The 17,623-nt window shown below is 45.9% G+C and overlaps 1 protein-coding gene across 9 annotated transcripts in view; it reads right to left on the bottom strand.

Annotated features, from left to right (window-relative positions):
• The window catches only part of dachd (dachshund d), an 809,797-nt gene that overhangs the window by 24,532 nt on the left and 767,642 nt on the right, over window positions 1-17,623 (bottom strand). For all 9 annotated transcript variants that reach the window (XM_085998470.1, XM_085998469.1, XM_085998474.1 and 6 more), the window contains 4 exons: window positions 13,691-13,836; window positions 8,902-9,049; window positions 7,821-7,964; window positions 7,448-7,516 (listed from right to left, as the gene is read on the bottom strand). In XM_085998470.1, coding sequence (XP_085854596.1) covers window positions 7,448-7,516; window positions 7,821-7,964; window positions 8,902-9,049; window positions 13,691-13,836 — 507 coding nt within the window. The remainder of the gene's footprint in view (window positions 1-7,447; window positions 7,517-7,820; window positions 7,965-8,901; window positions 9,050-13,690; window positions 13,837-17,623) is intronic.

A 17,623-nucleotide genomic window follows, 5' to 3' on the forward strand; every position in this document is an offset into this window, starting at 1 on the left:
AGTTTGGTAAAGCGGTTAGTTAATGGTATTACAGATGTTATATTTGCAAGACTGTCAGGATTAACCTGCAGATGGACTGTGATTAAAAGCATAAACAACACTCCAAATCCTGGTTGAGAAATGAGCAGCACAACAGGAGATTTAGCAGTGTTTTAAAAATGATCTCACTTGGAACCAATAGTCTGCATTGATCTGAAAGATTGAGACAAACGAACAAGTGCAATGAGTGTGAGGCCAACCTTTCCATGCTTTGCATTATGGAACACATTCCTTAGATGCCAAAGCACAAGTAATAGGGGCAGAGTCCCATTGTGCCAGCATCTCCTTCCCCTTTACATTGTTGGAGGACACCCAAGGTATCTCCAAAGCAGTGAACCTGGGTCTGTACCTAGAACAACAACAATTTATGTAGTAAAATGTCCCAAGGCGCTTCACAGGAGCGAATATCAAACAAAATTTGACACCGAGCCACATAAGGAAATATTAGGACAGGTGACCAAAAGCTTGGTCAAAGAGGTAGGTTTTAAGGAGCATCTTAAAGGAGGATAGAGAGGCGGAGAGGTTTAGGGAGGTAATTCCAGAGCTGAGGGCCCAGGCAGCTAAAGGCACTGCCGCCAATGGTGGAGCGATTAAAATTGGGGATGGATAAGAGGCCAGAATTGGAGGAACGCAGAGATCTCAGAGGGTTGTGGGGCTGGATGAGGTTACAGAGATAGGGAGGGGTGAGGCCATGGAGGGATTTGAAAACAGTGATGAGAATTTTAAAAATTGAGGAGTTGCCAGATCGGGAGCCAATGTAAATCAGCGAGCACAGGGGGCGATGGAAAAAGGGACTTGGTGAGAGTTAGGATACGGGCAAAAGAAAAGAAAGACTTGCATTTCACAACCTAAGGACGTCCCAAAGTGCTTTACAGCCAATGTAGTACTTTCTGAAGTGTAGTCACTGCTGTAATGTAGGAAACGCAGCAGCCAATTTCTGCACAGCAAGCTCCCACAAACAGCAATGTGGTAATGACCAGATAATCTGTGTTTTTTTAGTGATGTTGGTTGAGTGATAAATATTGGCCAGGGCAGCTGAGTTTTGAATGAGCTCAAGTTTACAGAGAGTGCACAAGTGGGAGACTGGCCAGGAGAGCATTGGAATGGTTGGGTCTAGAGATAACAAAGGCATAGGTGAGGGTTTCAGTGAAAGATGAGCTGAACAATGTTACAACAGGTGATGAGAGAGAGAGAGAGAGAGAGATAGATAGAGAGAGATAGAGATCGAGAGAGAGAGAGAGATAGAGAGAGAGAGAGGGAAAGAGAGATAGAGAGAGGGAGATAGAGAGAGAGAGATAGAGAGAGAGAGAGCGAGAGATAGCTAGAGAGAGATAACTAGAGAGAGAGAGAGATAGCTAGAGAGAGAGAGAGATAGAGAGAGATAGAGAGATAGAGAGAGATAGAGGGAAAGCGAGATAGAGAGGGAGAGAGAGAAATAGAGATAGAGAGAGATAGAGATAGAGAGAGAGAGAAAGATAGATAGAGAGAGGGAGAGAGAGAGGGAAAGAGAGAGAGGGAAAGAGAGAGAGAGATAGAGATAGAGAGAGAGAGATAGAGAGAGAGAGAGGGAAAGAGAGAGAGGGAAAGAGTCAATGTAAGCTTTGGCAATATGGTTCTCTGTAAACTTTCATGCCAATAAAGCATTTGAACTGAACTGAACTGAACTGAGAGAGATATAGAGAGAGAGAGAGGGATAGAGATAGAGAGATAGAGAGAGATAGAGAGATAGAGAGAGATAGAGAGAGAGAGAGGGAGAGAGAGAGAGGGAAAGAGAGAGAGGGAAAGAGAGAGAGGGAAAGAGAGAGAGAGAGAGAGAGGGGGATAGAGAGAGAGAGAGAGAGAAAGAGATAAAGAGAGAAAGAGATAGAGAGATAGAGAGATAGAGAGAGACAGAGATAGAGACAGAGATAGAGACAGTGAGAGAGAGGGGAGAGAGAGAGAGAGAGAGAGAACCCGGGAACAGAGAGAGAGAACCCGGGAACAGAGAGTGAGAGAATCCGGGTTTAAAAGTAATATTGTATGTACCCAACAAATTGTATGTACCCAACAAATGTCAAATCGATTGACACCTACAGAATGTTGGAAAACTGTACCTTTTTGCTATGTAAGCTTTGGCAATATGGTTCTCTGTAAACTTTCATGCCAATAAAGCATTTGAACTGAACTGAACTGAACTGAACTGAGATAGAGATAGAGATATAGATAATAATGGGTGGCAAAACTGCAATGCCTGGGGGAGGCAGGGGGCCATGTTGAAAATCTACCCTTTCTACACGATTTAAAATGATCGCACCTTTATTCGAATGTGCCTGAATTAGCTGAGTTAAATGGTGGATATCGAATTGCTCTGGCTCTTCAAACACCTCAGCTAATTGAAAGTAAAAGGAGAAACTAGCCCAACTGCTGCTTCAAACTCAGTCAGTGTGGATACACTGGTAATAAAAAGTGACATCACTGTCAGCCTGCAACAAAGCGTTTCCACCTCAGCTTTGATTTATAGATACCCCGGGGGCGGTATATAAAACACTTTGCACCTGCACTTTTCTTTCTTGCCTCTTGGCATCAGTTACAGCTCATTACCATACTGATCTCACCTTCTCTTGAAAGGTGACATTATAATACGAGGATTTTTTTTCCATGAAAATGAATGATGGGTAACAAATGGATCAAAGGTGTCAGAATAAGCGGAGCTGAGATGACATTAAAGGAATACATTTGTGATAATGTTATCCTGGGAATGAAATAAAGTGAAGACGGTCATTGTGTGTGTGTGTGTTGGGGGGTGGGGGGGTGGCGGAAACTAGAAGAGCGTCAGGCGGAGAATTTTCTTCAAACTGAAGTGGTTAAAATGTAGAATGCTGACAATTAGATGAATGCTTTTGAAATGCAAAAACAAGGGCAGGGCTACCCAAAAGCAGCATTCACGGGTCAATGGAGTTTTTGTTGTAACTTTAAGATAAATATATTGCATTGCCACATAATTGGGATAGTGCCAGCTAATCTTTTCAAATCCTTACTTCAGACTCATTTCAAAATTCCGCCATGAAGCAACTTGGCCGAGAAACTTAACAGGCCCGAAATTCCTCCGTGCACAATCCAGTGGACACAGCATGGTCGCACCCACCAGCGTCTGCAAAGTCAGTGCTGTAGGGGAATGAACGAGGTGGGTGCAAGCACCACCATGGTTACATCGGAACATTGGACCATAGGAACAGGAGTAGGCCATTCAGCTCCTCGAGCCAGCTTCTGCCGGTCAGATCACGGCTGATCTGTACCTCAACTCCATTTGCCCGCCTTTGCTCCATATCCTTTGACACCAATTCCAAACAAGAAGCTACTCATCTCCATCTTGAAAACTTCAGTTGCATTACTGGCATCTGACGGACCCATGTGGGCCGAAGGTTTGGTCACCAGAGATATGGTGAGACCCAACTGGACCAGGGAAATTTAAGGATTATTTTAAACAGAAAGGCCTAGAAATTCATTAAGGCGCTGCCAGCTTTGCGGCCAGTTACCGCCTAAAGAGGGCTTCTGCGCCAAAAATGAGTTTGCGCTGATATTCAGCGCAGCGGTATTGGCGGCGGTAGCCGTTAGCGCTGCGCCGGCACCGATGACGTCATCGGTGTGCGCAGTGCCCCGGTTCCGCCCCGAAACTGGCCCGATCCCCATATTTAGTAGCGGCCGCAAACAGCGACCAGAAAACAGGGCCGTGCTGTAGCCGTAGTGGGGCGCTTTAAAGGGGGAGGTGCGGCCGGCCGCCTTTTCGGCGGCCGCCTGCCCGCACCTCCTTCCCCGGCCTCCTCCACCACCCCCCCCGCGGCATTGCCGGCTGCTTTCCGCGAACCCGGCACTTCTCCATGGTGCCGGGCTCATTTGCCGGCACTCTCCAGCGGCGATCTCCCCGTTGCAGGCAGCTCCCCCTTAAGAGAAGGAGGAGGCCTGCAGTACCGCAGCCTGCCGCTCCGCAGCGGCTGGCGCAGCGGCGCCAAGAGCGCTGAAATTCAGTGTCAGCGCCCCAAGCAGAGGCGGGCACACCCTGGTATAGCGCCCGGTTCCGAATTGGGGCGCAAACACTGAATATCTGACGATCGCTAATGGCTCCCTGCCCAGCGCTAACTTTTGGGCGCGAGCGAGCTGGCCGCCCCAAAGTGAATTTCTAGGCCAAAGAAGAAATAACATATTGCACCTTTCACGACCTCAGGATGTCCCAAAGCGTTTCACAGCCAATTAAGTATTTTTGAACTGTAGTCACCGTTGTAATATAGGGAAATGCGGCAGCCAATCTGTGCACAGCAAGATCTCACAAACAACAATGAGATTTATCTGTTTTAGTGATGTTGGCTGATGAATAAATATTGGCCAGAACACTGGGGAGAACTCCCCATCTCTTCTTTCAATACTGCCATGGGATCTTTTAGGTCTACTGAGAACATCCCATCTGAAAAACAGCACCTCTTACAGTGCAGCATTCCCTCAGTACTGCACTGGAGTGCGCTTGAACCCGCAACCTTCTGACTCTCAGGTTAAGGTGCTACTACTGAGCCAAGGCTGACACCTAGGGAACTAACTGGAAAAGTAGACATCAAGATGGTGATCTCTGGCTTGCTTCTTGTGCCATGCACCAGCCAGGTGAAAGAGAGTAAGATTAACAAAATCTTTTTGGTTGGAGTATAAAAGCAGGGAGATCCTGCTACAACTGTACAGGGTATTGGTGAGACCACACCTGGAGTACTGCGTACAGTTTTGGTCTCCTTATTTAAGGAGGGATATACTTGCATTGGAGGCAGTTCAGAGACGATTCACGCAGTTGATTCCTGAGATGAGGGGGTTAACTTATGAAGAAAGCTTGAGCAGGTTGGGCCTATACTCATTGGAGTTTAGAAGAATGAGAGGTGATCTTATTGAAACATATAAGATACTGAGGGGGCTCGACAAGGTAGATGCAGAGAGGATGTTTCCCCTCGTGGGGAAATCTAGAACTCGGGGCACAGTTTCAGAATAAAGGGTCGCCCTTTTAGAACTGATATGAGGAGGAATTTCTTCTCTCAGAGGTTCGTAAATCTGTGGAATTCTCTGCCCCAGAGAGCCATGGAGGATGGGTCATTAAATACATTTAAGGTGGAGACAGACAGACTTTTGCAAGATAAGGGAGTGAAGGGCTATGGGGAGCGGGCAGGGAAGTGGCTTTGAGCCCGAGATCAGCCATGATCTTATTGAATGGCGGGGCAGGCTCGAGGGGCCAAGTGGGCTAATCCTGCTCCTATTTCTTATGTTCTTAAATCAATGTGTGCCTATAGGGCTGGTGCCTTTGCAGCAGATGAGAAGCAAACAGTAGCTATCTCCAACAGGGCCTCCGCTGGCCTGAGACAAGCATCACCTCAGTTTCCAAAGACTCCTGTAGTAATGCATCTGCTCGTCACTTAGACCTTTCTGTCACTGAAGGAGCACTGAGGAGAAATTGGAGATTGAAAGGGCACTCCATTCCAGGCACCAAGGGAAATCATGGTGGGGGGAAAAAAAAGTAGGATGGTACTCAGATCTGCGTTAATTAACAAATTGTCATAGTGATGGTATATGTCTTTTTTAAGTTAGATGGAGAAATGCCTTGGACAATGTTTCAGAAATAACGTTTACCATCACGGCAGCCATTCAAATGCAATTAACATACCGCCGTCATATGTGGGTGGGGGCTTTAGGCTGCAAACCTCGTTTGGGGCTTGAATGTGGCATTACCTTTCACCATCCTACGTCCTTCTTCCAGCTCGAACTGGGCAGTCAAACAGCCTTAATGTCTGCCACAAAGACAATGAGGTAGATTTTTAGTCTTCGCCTTCTGGCCAGTAAGCTGGTGGGCGGATTAATGGAAATGAAAATCAGGCGGGTTCTACAAAGGCCGGGTGATCCGTCCCGCCAAGATTGTCGGCCGGGCGGGGAGGATGAAAATCTAACCCAATCTGTCCACACAGTCGAGCCAGCAGTTTTGAATGTTGGGGCAGCGAGGTGGGGGGGCAACTAAAGTATGAATGAAACATCCTCCTTCATTACATCTAAAAATTCACAACACGTGAGTCATTTGAACAACAGCAACAAAAATCAACAAACTAGTCGATTGCAAGTTTGCCTCTACATGAGAGCGCCAATAATCTGAGGCTGCATCCCTCGATGAGAGTATGGATCAGCAAACTGAGCGCAGGCGTCAGATGCCTGTGTCACAGCGCTCCTGATTTTCCAGAGCGTCTTCAGCATGTGTGTAGAAGCTGCCCTCATGCTTCTGAATAACCTCACCAAGGGGTAGCCTGTAAATGATGAGGAGAGGGCCAAGCATCGAGCCGTGAGATAGATCAGAGGTGATCATGCGGGCAAGAGGAGACAAAACTTTTTGAGCCCATCAAAGTCACCAAATTACAATCATATACAATGATTTTAGCTATGAGGAAAGATTGGATGGGCTGAGGTTGTTTTCCTTGGAACAGAGGAGGCTGAGGGGAGACTTGATTGAGGTGTATAAAACGATGAGGGTCCTAGATAGAGTGGATAGGAAGGGCCTATTTCCCCTAGCAGAGGGGTCAATAACTAAGGGACATAGATTTAAATTAATGGGTAGAAGGATTAGAGCAGAGTTGAGGAGAACTTATTTTCACCCAGAGGGCGGTGGCGGGTCTGGAACTCACTGCCTGAAAGGGTGGTAGAGGCAGAGACCCTCATCGCATTTAAAGAGTACTTGGATATGCACTTGAAGTGCCGTAACCTACAGGGCTACGGACCGAGAACTGGAAACTTGGATGAGGCTGGATAGCTCTTTTTCGGCCGACACAAACATGATGAGTTGAATGTCCTCCTTTGGTGCCGTAAATTTCTATGATTCTATGATTAGACCTTATTACAGCCACCTTATTGAGTTTTACTTATTACATGGACTCTGATGATCAGATTTTACTAAACAGCTCAGGCTGTCTGTGGAATATACAAAAGGAAAATACTGCAGATACTGGAAATCTGAAATAAAAACAGAAAATGCTGGAGAAACTCAGCAGGTCAGGCAGCATCTGTGGAGAGAGAAACAGACGAAAGGTCATCGACCTGAAACGTCGACTCTGTTTCTCTCTTCACAGATGCAGCCTGACCTGCTGAGTTTCTCCAGCATTTTCTGTTTTTATTTCTGTGGAATATAACTAACTTAAGTTCATTCCTAATTCTAAAAATCAAAGAGTCCAGTGACTTGTAATAGAAAGTTTTCTAGATCTGGATCAATGTGCAGACTGTGTGTAAAACATGCAGACTAAGATCGACCTTGCCAAAGCTCGTTTTGATGTGGCCCAGCTGGAAACCTGCATGCTTGAATAACAGACTGAAGCGAAGCAAAATGTATAGCACGGGAGCTAGATTTATGGCCACTGCCGTCAAGTACCTTGTATTGTCCTTTCAGCATCTGTTCGTCCAGTGCTGCGGTCAGCTTCCACCTCTTGGGTCACCGAATCTAACAATGGGGAAGATCGGAGCACTGAGTTCACTTTTCAAATTGGGCACTTGAACAAAAATATGTTTTCATCATTTATTTCACGTTGAGACTGGCAATCATTTGTTATTATTCATTCTTTAAAACCCAGTGAATTGTACTGCTTTGTTTCTCCGGCCGTCGATGTTTTAATCAGCCTGCTCCACAAACTGAATGCAGAGCGAATAGAGCTTCTGTTAAAGTATCTTTTACCTGTGCACTGGCAAGCGCCAAGAGCCCACCTCGCTTCAGGAGATTCAGTCACAGGTCATGCTCATGCTCTTACCGTTCAGGACCCTGAGATTGTCTGCAGAGGCAGCTTGTTTTAACGCCTGCTCTGCTTGTTCTCGTCGCTTGGTCTCGAATTCAAGTGCTTCCTGCAATTTCCTCTTTGCCTTCTTTTCTTTCTTTAACCGCTTCTGAATTATTGCTGGAAGAGGGACACAGTGACAGGTTGGAGTAAGACATAGAAACATAGAAGATAGGAGCAGGAGTAGGCCATTCGGCCCCTCGAGCCTGCTACGTCATTCAATGCGATCATGGCTGATCATCCAAATTCAGTACCCGGTCCTTGCTTTCTCCCCATACCCCTTTATCCCTTTAGCCTTAAGAAATATATCCAACTCCTTCTTGAATATATTTAATGAATTGGCCTCAACTGCCTTCTGTGGTAGAGTTCCACAGGTTCACCACTCTCTGGGTGAAGAAATTCCTCCTCATCTCACTCCTAAATGGCTTACCCCTTATCTTTAGACTATGACCCCTGGTTCTGGACTCCCCGGCCATCGGGAACATCCTTCCTGCATCTAGTCTGTCTAGTCCTGTTAGAACTTTATAAGTTTCAATGAGATCCCCTCTCATTCTTTTAAACTCTAGCGAATACAAGCCCAATCAACCCAACCTCTCTTCATACGTCATTCCTGCCATCCCAGGTATCAGTCTGGTGAATCTTCGCTGCACTCCCTCCATGGTAAGAACATCCTTCCTCAGATAAGGCGACCAAAACTGCACACAATACTCAAGATGTGGTCTCACCAAGGTCCTGTACAACTGCAGCAAGACATCCTTGTTCCTGTACTCGAACCCTCTCGCTACGAAGTCCAACATACCATTTGCCTTCTTAACCGCTTGCTGCACCTGCATGCTTACCTTCAGCGACTGGTGCACAAGGACGCCCAAGTCTCGTTGCACTTCCCCTTCTCCCAATCTATTGCCGTTCAGATAATAATCTGCCTTCCTGAAATTCCTCCTGATTTCTGTCCTAAATGGACATGTTTTTGCAGAAAGACCACGCTGCTTTCACGTTTTATTGCTCGTTTCTCTCTATCGGGAGCAGATCCAATGTTTCTTGTCTTCTAATCACTTACCTCTGTTTTTCTGCTCCACAGCTAACTGCTTCTCCAAGCTTTCCCTCATCTCCCGCTCCCTGAACAGTTCCATCTTTAACTCTGTCTTCTCAAGTTGCACCTGCTTTTCCTGGGCCCGGGCATTGTCTATGGCAACCTTCAGTAGCCCCTGTTCACACCAAAACAAATCAGAGAACAACAAAACACCATTAGCAAATTATTCAAAAATGCCTGTGTCAGAAACCTAGGTTTAAGACCAATACAAGGAGATGCAACTAAGGGGCAGGATTTTCACTGGGCCGTGGAGTTGGGATTGGAGGCGTGTGGGGGGTTAAAATCCCGAAATCAGGGGTCCCGACCCCATCCTGCACCCAACCCGCCTCCATGCCAGTTTCAAAGGAGGCGGGTACCCGCCCCGCACTGGGACCCGCCTACCTGAGGCGGGAAGGGACTAGTGCCAATTATCTGCCTGTTAACAGGCAGTTTTTACCCTAATCCCTATTTTAATATTGAAGTGTGGAGGAGGTGGACCGTCGGGATGAAGGACTTGGAGTGGTTGAGATGTCAGTGTTCAGGTGAGTGATGTGTGCATGAGTGCAATGGTAAGTGTGTTTGGTGTGTCTAAAGTGATTAAAGAAGTTTAAATGACCTTTTCTTACCTTTTCAGCCTTCCTTCCTTTAGGTCTCGGGAGTCCCTCATCTCACCGGCACAGAAAGCAAAATGGCTGCGAACTGTCAAAAGTGACAGCCTTTAGCTTTCTGCGCAGGAGAGATTTCTAACTGAGTCTGTGGAGAAGGACTCAGGTTAGAAGTAAGACTGTCGATGTTTGACAGCTTCAAACAGCTGTGAAACGCTGATATTTCATCTGTCAAAACCTCTTGACAGATGAAATTTCAGGCTGTGACGTCACCTGTTGCCGGGTGGCCCTTAATTGGCCCACTGAGCCCGCTGGGCGGGCTCAACAAGGTCAATCAAGTTAAAATCGCGTGGATTGGCCACATCTCGATGGAGGCGGGACTACAACCCCGAAAGTTTTAGTCCCGCATCCTACCCGATTCCTGAATGAATATCCAGCCCGAGGTCTTCTTGCCCTGACAGCTGTTAGAAGCAACAAGAGAAATTAGTTCTGGCAGTTTTACTCTGTTTCCTAGTGTGCTTGAATCCACTCAATAAAATTGAATTGAATCCAACACCAATTTGGTTGTCTTGATATTAAAAGACTATAAATTAAGATGCATGAGTGGAAGTACCACACTTTTTGTAACAATGTTTTCCCCGGTTTTGAAATGGTAGGGAACACTGAACATTAGGAAGCTCGGCATTGGTATTTATCTGGGTTGTACTTCATTTCATGTCTAGTGGATTCACAGCAGACATTTAGCCACCATTACACCGTTTTCTAATAGGCATCAAAAATATCCATCTCTGTAGCCACTGCATATAAAATATAATCAATATTCTGCCCCATTCTCCTCTAGATTTTTTCTCTCCTGAAAGCAGTCGCGGATGCTCGGTGCAGTTCCATGCCTCCCGGTACCTCACTCAATTGCCCATTCCTCATGTGTGAGGCTAGACAGCGAGTGCCATTGGGCTATATAGCAACGTGTTCAGTGACCTCACAGCTGAAACCAATCTTCTTCTCCCAATGTCCACAGACACATACAGGAATGTACAGCAGGAATCCCAGGATCGTGATCAAGAGTGGGAAAGTGGCTTGATTTCTCCGCTTCACTATTCAGAAGACATTCAAGCCAATTGTGGCCCGCCCAAATCCCATCCCCCACCACCATGGATAGCAAAAGGATAAGCACAGGCAAGAATTGAATCAGGTACTAATTTGGTTGGTATGACTCTGTGGCATATCGTACAGTGCATTTACCCACCGAGCCCTTTTTTTTTAGCTCAGTGAAACACCGTCAACTCCAAGTTGCCCTCCAAGTCATAAACCATCCTGACTCGGACATATATTCGCCAGTTCCTTCATCGTCGCTGGGCGAATATCCTGTAATTCACTACCCAACACCAATATGGGAGACCCACCACCACAAGGATTGCAATGGTTCAAGGAGAAGGCCCAACACCAGCTTCTCAGGGCTACTAGGGATGTGCAATAAATGTTGGCCTTGCCATCAACTCCCATATCCCACGAATTTTTTTAAAAATTGCTTCCTTTCAAAAGACTCAACAACCTTGTGAAGGAGTTGCTCAGAATGTTGGGTCATTGGGTGATATTTATGAACCCCAAGGTAGGTACTGGGAACACCATGCACACAATGTCCCCATAATACATTTGGGGGTAAAAATTGGGTCACGCCCCCTAACTACGCCAGTGCCCTGACAAAGTTACCGCCCCGTGCCCGAAATTCACTGGTAGCGCCCCAAGAGGGAGGTGGGATGCTACTGGAAGCGCTGCCCCTCCCACTTGGGGCGCTACCAGTGAACGCCGCAGGCTGCAGGCCTTCCTCCCCAGCTGGGTCACCAGGGATCGGAGTGCCGACAAAAGAGCCCAGCACTCGAGAGGAGTGCCGGGCTGAGGAAGCGCGGCAGGCACCCCGCAGGGGCCGGGGGGGCGGCGGCATAGGAGGCCGGGGACGGCAAAGGGGGCAGGCGCTGGCAGGCGGTCAGCAACAAAATTATCCGCCCGGCAACTCCTCTTTAAATATCGCCGCCCCGGCTGCATGTACGCTTCCCCCCCGCCCCACCCTCCCGACCTTGTCGGACATAGCGTCCGGCGTTAAGTCAGGGCGTGCTACCAAAGTTCCCGGCTGGGGCGTGTGTGGGGCACTGCGCACGGTGATAACGTCACCACCGGAGGCGCAGCGCCGCGGGTCACTACCGGTTACCGCCACCACCAACCTTCCGCTGAATTTTGCGGGAAGCGTTAGCGGTGCCCCGCCCGGGCGCCAGTTGCCTTGCGCCCTTTAGGTGCTAACAGGAGGCGCAAAGCAACCGAATTTTGCCCCCGGCCCCACTTCAGGTCACATAGCTTGGTGAAAACCTTTAGCAGAGTATTAAAATTATCTTTTGGGGGCAGTGAGGCCACCATATATGGGCTGGTATTTTTGATCCGTGTTTGAAATTTTAGTTTCTTAAAAAGTCATATTTCAGGTAGATTGTAACAAACTCTTGAATACGAGAGTTGCTCCAATCAATCAGTGTCACTCATCATTTCCAGTAGGTGGCAGTTGCATCACAATAAATGAATCTCGCCTATGCAAAATAATAACAATCCCCCTCTGCCATCATGTGAGGCAACTCTGAAAATATTTTGCATAAACACTGACTAACAGGAGCTACTGCAAAATTAAAAATTGCAAGCTAGCAGTGATTACAGCAGTAATCCGATTGAGAAAAAATATATTCAGGGGAAAAAAGTTTGCTGTACGAGTGCTGTAAATAACACAGCAGTAATGAAGTGCAGGAAAGGTTAAGGGGAAATTTAATAGAGGTATTATAAATTTTGACAGAGTAGATCGGGAGAAACTGTTTCCACTGGCAGGAGGGTCGATAACCAGAGGACACAGATTTAAAATAATTGGCAAGGGAACCAGAGGGACGAGGAGGAGATTTGTTTTTTTTAAACGCAGTGAGCTGTTGTGATCTGGAATGCGCTGTCTGAAAGGGTGGTGGGAGCAGATTCAATAGTAACTTCCAAATGGGAATTAGTTATATACTTGAAAAGGAATAATTTGTAGGACTTTAGGTAAAGAGCAGGGGGGAGTGGGACGAATTGGACAGCTCTTTCAAAGAACCGGCACAGGCACGATGGGCTGAATGGCCTCCTTCTGTGCTGCAAGATTCTAATAAACGGAGATGAAAAATATCTACATATTCATGGCTGACCATACCCACTCTGACTGTCACTCATAAGTAATCTGATCAGCAATCGGCCTTACTTTTGGAAATACTTAATGGCCCGTATTTTCCGATCGGAGGCTTCCCGCATGCGGAGGCCTCCGATCTGGAAAAAATCTACGCACTTACCTGAGGACTCCTGAGGTCCGGACACTTCCACTCCTGGGCCTCTCCACACTCGAAGTGCGCAGGGCCCAGGTATCCCAGAGGCGCAGGCGGTTCGCAAGCGTCCCTGGGATCAGGTGGGCCATGGGGAGCCAATAGGAGAAGGGAATCTCCCTTCATACACTTGACAGATACACCTGCCAAATATATGAATGGAGATCACCCCAAAAACACAGTAAAACATTAAATATTTTTTTTTTAAATCACATTTATAAAATGAGTTGATTTACAATAAATTTAACATTTTAAACAAAAATTTAATTTTTGAAAAAAATATTTAAAGTTTTTTACAGGGCTAAAAATAAACTTACCTTTTTTTAAAAGTATTTAAAAATTATAAATGAGTGAAATTTTTATTTTTTAACTTTTTTTCAACTCTTATGCTGGTCAAAGCAGGTCTTACGCAGGCTTTTACCAGGCGTAAGATTTCTAAGGGTTTTCTGTGGGCTCTCCAGAAAGCGGAACTATCCGCCCGCAGAGGCCCTTCTCCAGGGCAGGCGTCCGACCTGTCAAGAGCATTCTTGTCAGATCGGAAGTGCCGGTTTTCAGCCCGTGCGCTTTGCATGCCTGAAACCGGCATTTCCGACGTCCCTACGGGTGTGTACACAGCGCGTGCTCACCCGTAGGCATTGGAAAATACGGCCCATTGTATTGCACTGCTGGCAATGTTGTCTCCACTCTTCATCCACGCCTGTTTTGCTTTGCAGTTGACTGGGTCAACCATGCTGGTCACTTGCAACTGCTGCACCAGAACACCCAGAGTTTATCTCCAGCCATCACGACACTTACCTGGATATTCGTCAGAAGAGTTTCTATAGAGGAAAGTCCATCCGGGAAGAGGAGAGGAGTTGGAAAGCCTGGTGGGAGATGCTGGCCAGCCAGTGAAAGCTTCTCGAAACACTCTCTTGCGGTTGGAGTGGAGATCAGGACCTCATCTGTGCACAACAGAAATAATAAACGTTTGACTATTTTGTTAAATGGCAATGATTTCCAAAACGATCAAGGTTTTCGTTTTCGACAGCGACCAGTTTGGCTGACTGTTGTGTGCTAGACATTAAATCTGGTTAAGCAAAGAAAACAATGTTGGTTTTATAGGCATGAGGTTGAACTGCCTAGTGCAAAATTAGAAGATTCCTTGTTATTCTATCCCATTTACCTGCAGCTCATGTTTTGTGGGCCAGTTAGTTTTGACAAGTCACAAAACAACTAACTCTGTCTTCATATTCTCTTACAATTCTGCAATAACCTTGGTTTCTAATGCTGTAGAATGCGCCCCACTGAAATTTTAGGGTGGATTTCACAGCTCCAGCTCCAGTTCAAAAAAATCACACGCAGGCGCATGAATTTCCTTTCTGTCCACTGCTTGACAATGGACGCTCAAGCCTGGAATTACTGCTGTTGATGTTATTGTGCGATCGCTGAATGTGCTCGTATCAAGCTCCTCTCTGCTATTGTAATGAGTCTGGCAAATCATTTCAAATAGATGGCTTAACGTCGCCATTAAAATAGTGGAAAGGGGATTTTGGCACAAACGTTTGAAACGTTCCTATGGCAACATCGCTTACAGCAATTTCCATGTTTAAATGGGCTTTCTACTGCCCCAGAATCCAATAGCCACTAATTAAAGCAGTAGAAACTAAATAGCTAAATGGCACCCCTTTGAGATTAAAGAATTTTACATCAGTCAATAGGAAAGCAACAGAAGACGACTGATATGTGATTGCGAATACTGAGATGCAAGTGTGGAATGGAATGAGCTCTACTTTCTGAAAAATTCCAAAACATTTTAGTTAAAGGATGCTCTTAAGAGTTGGGTTGAGTGTTGAGCCTGATAGTTCAATTGATAAAAGGATGCCCAATCTAGAGGTCAATCAGTTCATGTGCCAATTTTAGCTGCCATCAAAACGACACTGGATTAGTTTTGCATGTCCTTGGCTGGAGCTTTGGATCCAACATTAGGTGCAACTGGACTACTATACTTTGTTTGCAGGTAAAACTATCAAAATCCTGTCCCAATCCACAGAAAGAAATGTCCTGTTTGTTGAAGTTGGTGCTGTGATATGTGTTAACCCAACTTTTCAAGAAAAGAGCTGGGAAGTTGGATCATCAGAAGGAACGTAAAAAGGGTCAGTCTGGACTCAGCTAATATAACTTGTGCTATGGAAAGAAAGAAAAACCTGCATTTCTACAGCGCCTTTCACAACCACCGGACGTCCCAAAGCACTTTACAGCCAATTAAGTACTTTTTAAAAAAAAAGTGTAGTCGCTGTTGTAATGTAGGAAACGTGGCAGCCACTTTGCGCACAGCAAGCTCCCGCAAACAGCAATGTGATAATGACCAGATAATCTGTTTTTGTTATGTTGATTGAGGGATAAATATTGGCCAGGACACCGGGGATAACTCCCCTGCTCTTCTTCGAAATAGTGCCATGGGATCTTTTACATCCACCTGAGAGAGCAGGCGGGGCCTCAGTTTAACGTCTCATCTGAAAGACGGATTCCTATGTTCCATGTACATGTCCTGAGTTTGGTCCACAGTTGAACTTGAGATCGGGCCAATTCATCTAAAGAATAAAAATAACAACAGAGAATGCTGGAAATACTCAGCAGGCCAGGCAGCATCCGTGGAGAGAGAAACAGAGTTTCTCTCTCCACGGATGCTGCCTGGCCTGCTGAGTATTCCAGCATTTTCTATTGTTATTTCAGATTTCCAGCATCCGCAGTTGTTTGCTATTGTATTCATCTAAAGAATATTTCATCTTCAATACTGACAATTTTTGTGAAGAACATACAGAACAGCTCAATGAAACAGATAAAGTAACTGAACTACTGATGTATTTTATGATGAGACAAATGGCACTCACTTCAAAAAGGATAATTCTACACTGCCTCTCAGTTGCTGAAGGGGCGCTCCCAAAGAAATCCGTGGGCCAGCGATTCCAGAGTTAAAGCCAGGATCATGCTCACCAGGAACGTTCACTGTTGACGATGGCAAACTTTCCAGGGTCAGATCAGAAGGACGGTCCTGTAAATAGCGAGGGCCCATGCCAATGGGTGTGTATCTCAGGCACACACCATATAAGCTGGAGGTTCAGTGCTTTGGGTGGAGTTGGGGGGGAGGGGGGGGATGGTGGGGGGCGGGGGGCAGATGAGCAGCGAGGGTTGTCAAGGTTCCCCAGAAATGAGAAATACTTGCCCCCTTCTTTTGTAAGGAGGCAGCTTAAAACGTAGTTAAAAATTGATGGCAAATCTTGGAGGGGGCGCAGGTCACGATCCCAGCCGGAACTTTCAGGTGGTCCTCTCGTCCACTTCTGGGCCAGTTGGTATGCCTGGTCTCACCAGATGTAACTGTGGTGGCCACACATTGGATCGCTTTGAGCATTGAGATTGTGGGGACGCTTAATGCAGGGAGAACCTGGCCCCGGCCCTGGCTCCAACCCACCCTCGCACCTCATGACGATGGTCTTGTAAGGAGTAGCAGAGGCTTCATCCCAAGTAGGCCATTCCAGAAAGTTTGCTGTAAGGTCGAGACCTGGTGTATACATGACCTGGCTTTGATTGTAGCCGTACTCCTAACGTGGTTACTACTGCTGCCATAGTTACGACTCCTGCCGTAACCTCGTCCGAACGGCCGCAGTTAATCAGGTCCGTACAACCTATTACAATGTTTTCCTTACACACATTGCAAACAACTATGGAACTCGGCAGGTATGCAGCCTTTATTACAGAAGCATGTTAGTAGCTCCCACTTGTGTAGAATTTATGTCATATTTGTTGGGGCTTGTATCTGATTTCCTATTTCTTAAATATTCTCAAGTTTTTCTCATAGAAGTGAGAAGTTGGGTTTTTTTTAAACTAAAAGGGGGAGCCACATGCACCTTTCAAGCCTTTCCCTTCAAAAGAGACATAAGTTAACTGAGTGCAGTAAAGGAGGATAAGCACTGTATTCATTTATAATAAATATGTCATAAATAAGGTATATATGAGCTTAAAGCAAAGTTAGGTTTCGGTACAAAATTGACAATATATTATTAATACTTCTTACATAAAATAATTAATGAAACAAGTTCTTTTGTCTATCTTTAGCGTACTATTGTAAAATGTTCTTGTATACCATATGTTAAATGCAATGCGAAAATGTCAGCACTATAAATGATTGATGTTACCCTTTAACAGACTCCAGCTCACTTTGATTATTCATCTTTTATGTGGGCGTTGTCCCTTCTGGAAAGGAGCAGTGAAAACCAGCTCACCTACTTTAATCTGAACCATCAGGTTATGTTTTTTTTTACGGTTTCTATTATTTATATATGTTTGTGCACATTCTGTTTGAGAAGCATCAGTGTGCAGATGTGTCTGCAGCAACCAGCTCGCAGTCTACTCCACCCAGCCCATATGGCGAGCTCAGCTTGGTCCAGGCTCTGCCCCTCTTTTTCCACCCACTCCATATGGCAAGCTAAGGCTGGCCGGGGTCCTGTTTCCACTACCAGGGCCATATGGCACGGCCAGCTCAGCGAGCACTCATTTACCTTGCATTAATATCTTATCCTTTCTGCACAGTATGCCGCAAGTTCTGGCACAGAAGTTCAAGTTCAGAACAGTAAGCATCTATTCTTAACCACAAAATGTTAATGTTGCTTTCTGTTACCAGCTCAAAATGGTACTTTCTGCACAAGGTCATCTCATTTTTCCTTTTGTACATTTTTGCCTTTTTTAAAACAG

Source organism: Somniosus microcephalus, chromosome 10 (assembly GCF_052327205.1).
Source record: "Somniosus microcephalus isolate GS21.2 chromosome 10, FLI_Smic_1.0, whole genome shotgun sequence".
NCBI lineage: Eukaryota > Metazoa > Chordata > Chondrichthyes > Squaliformes > Somniosidae > Somniosus > Somniosus microcephalus.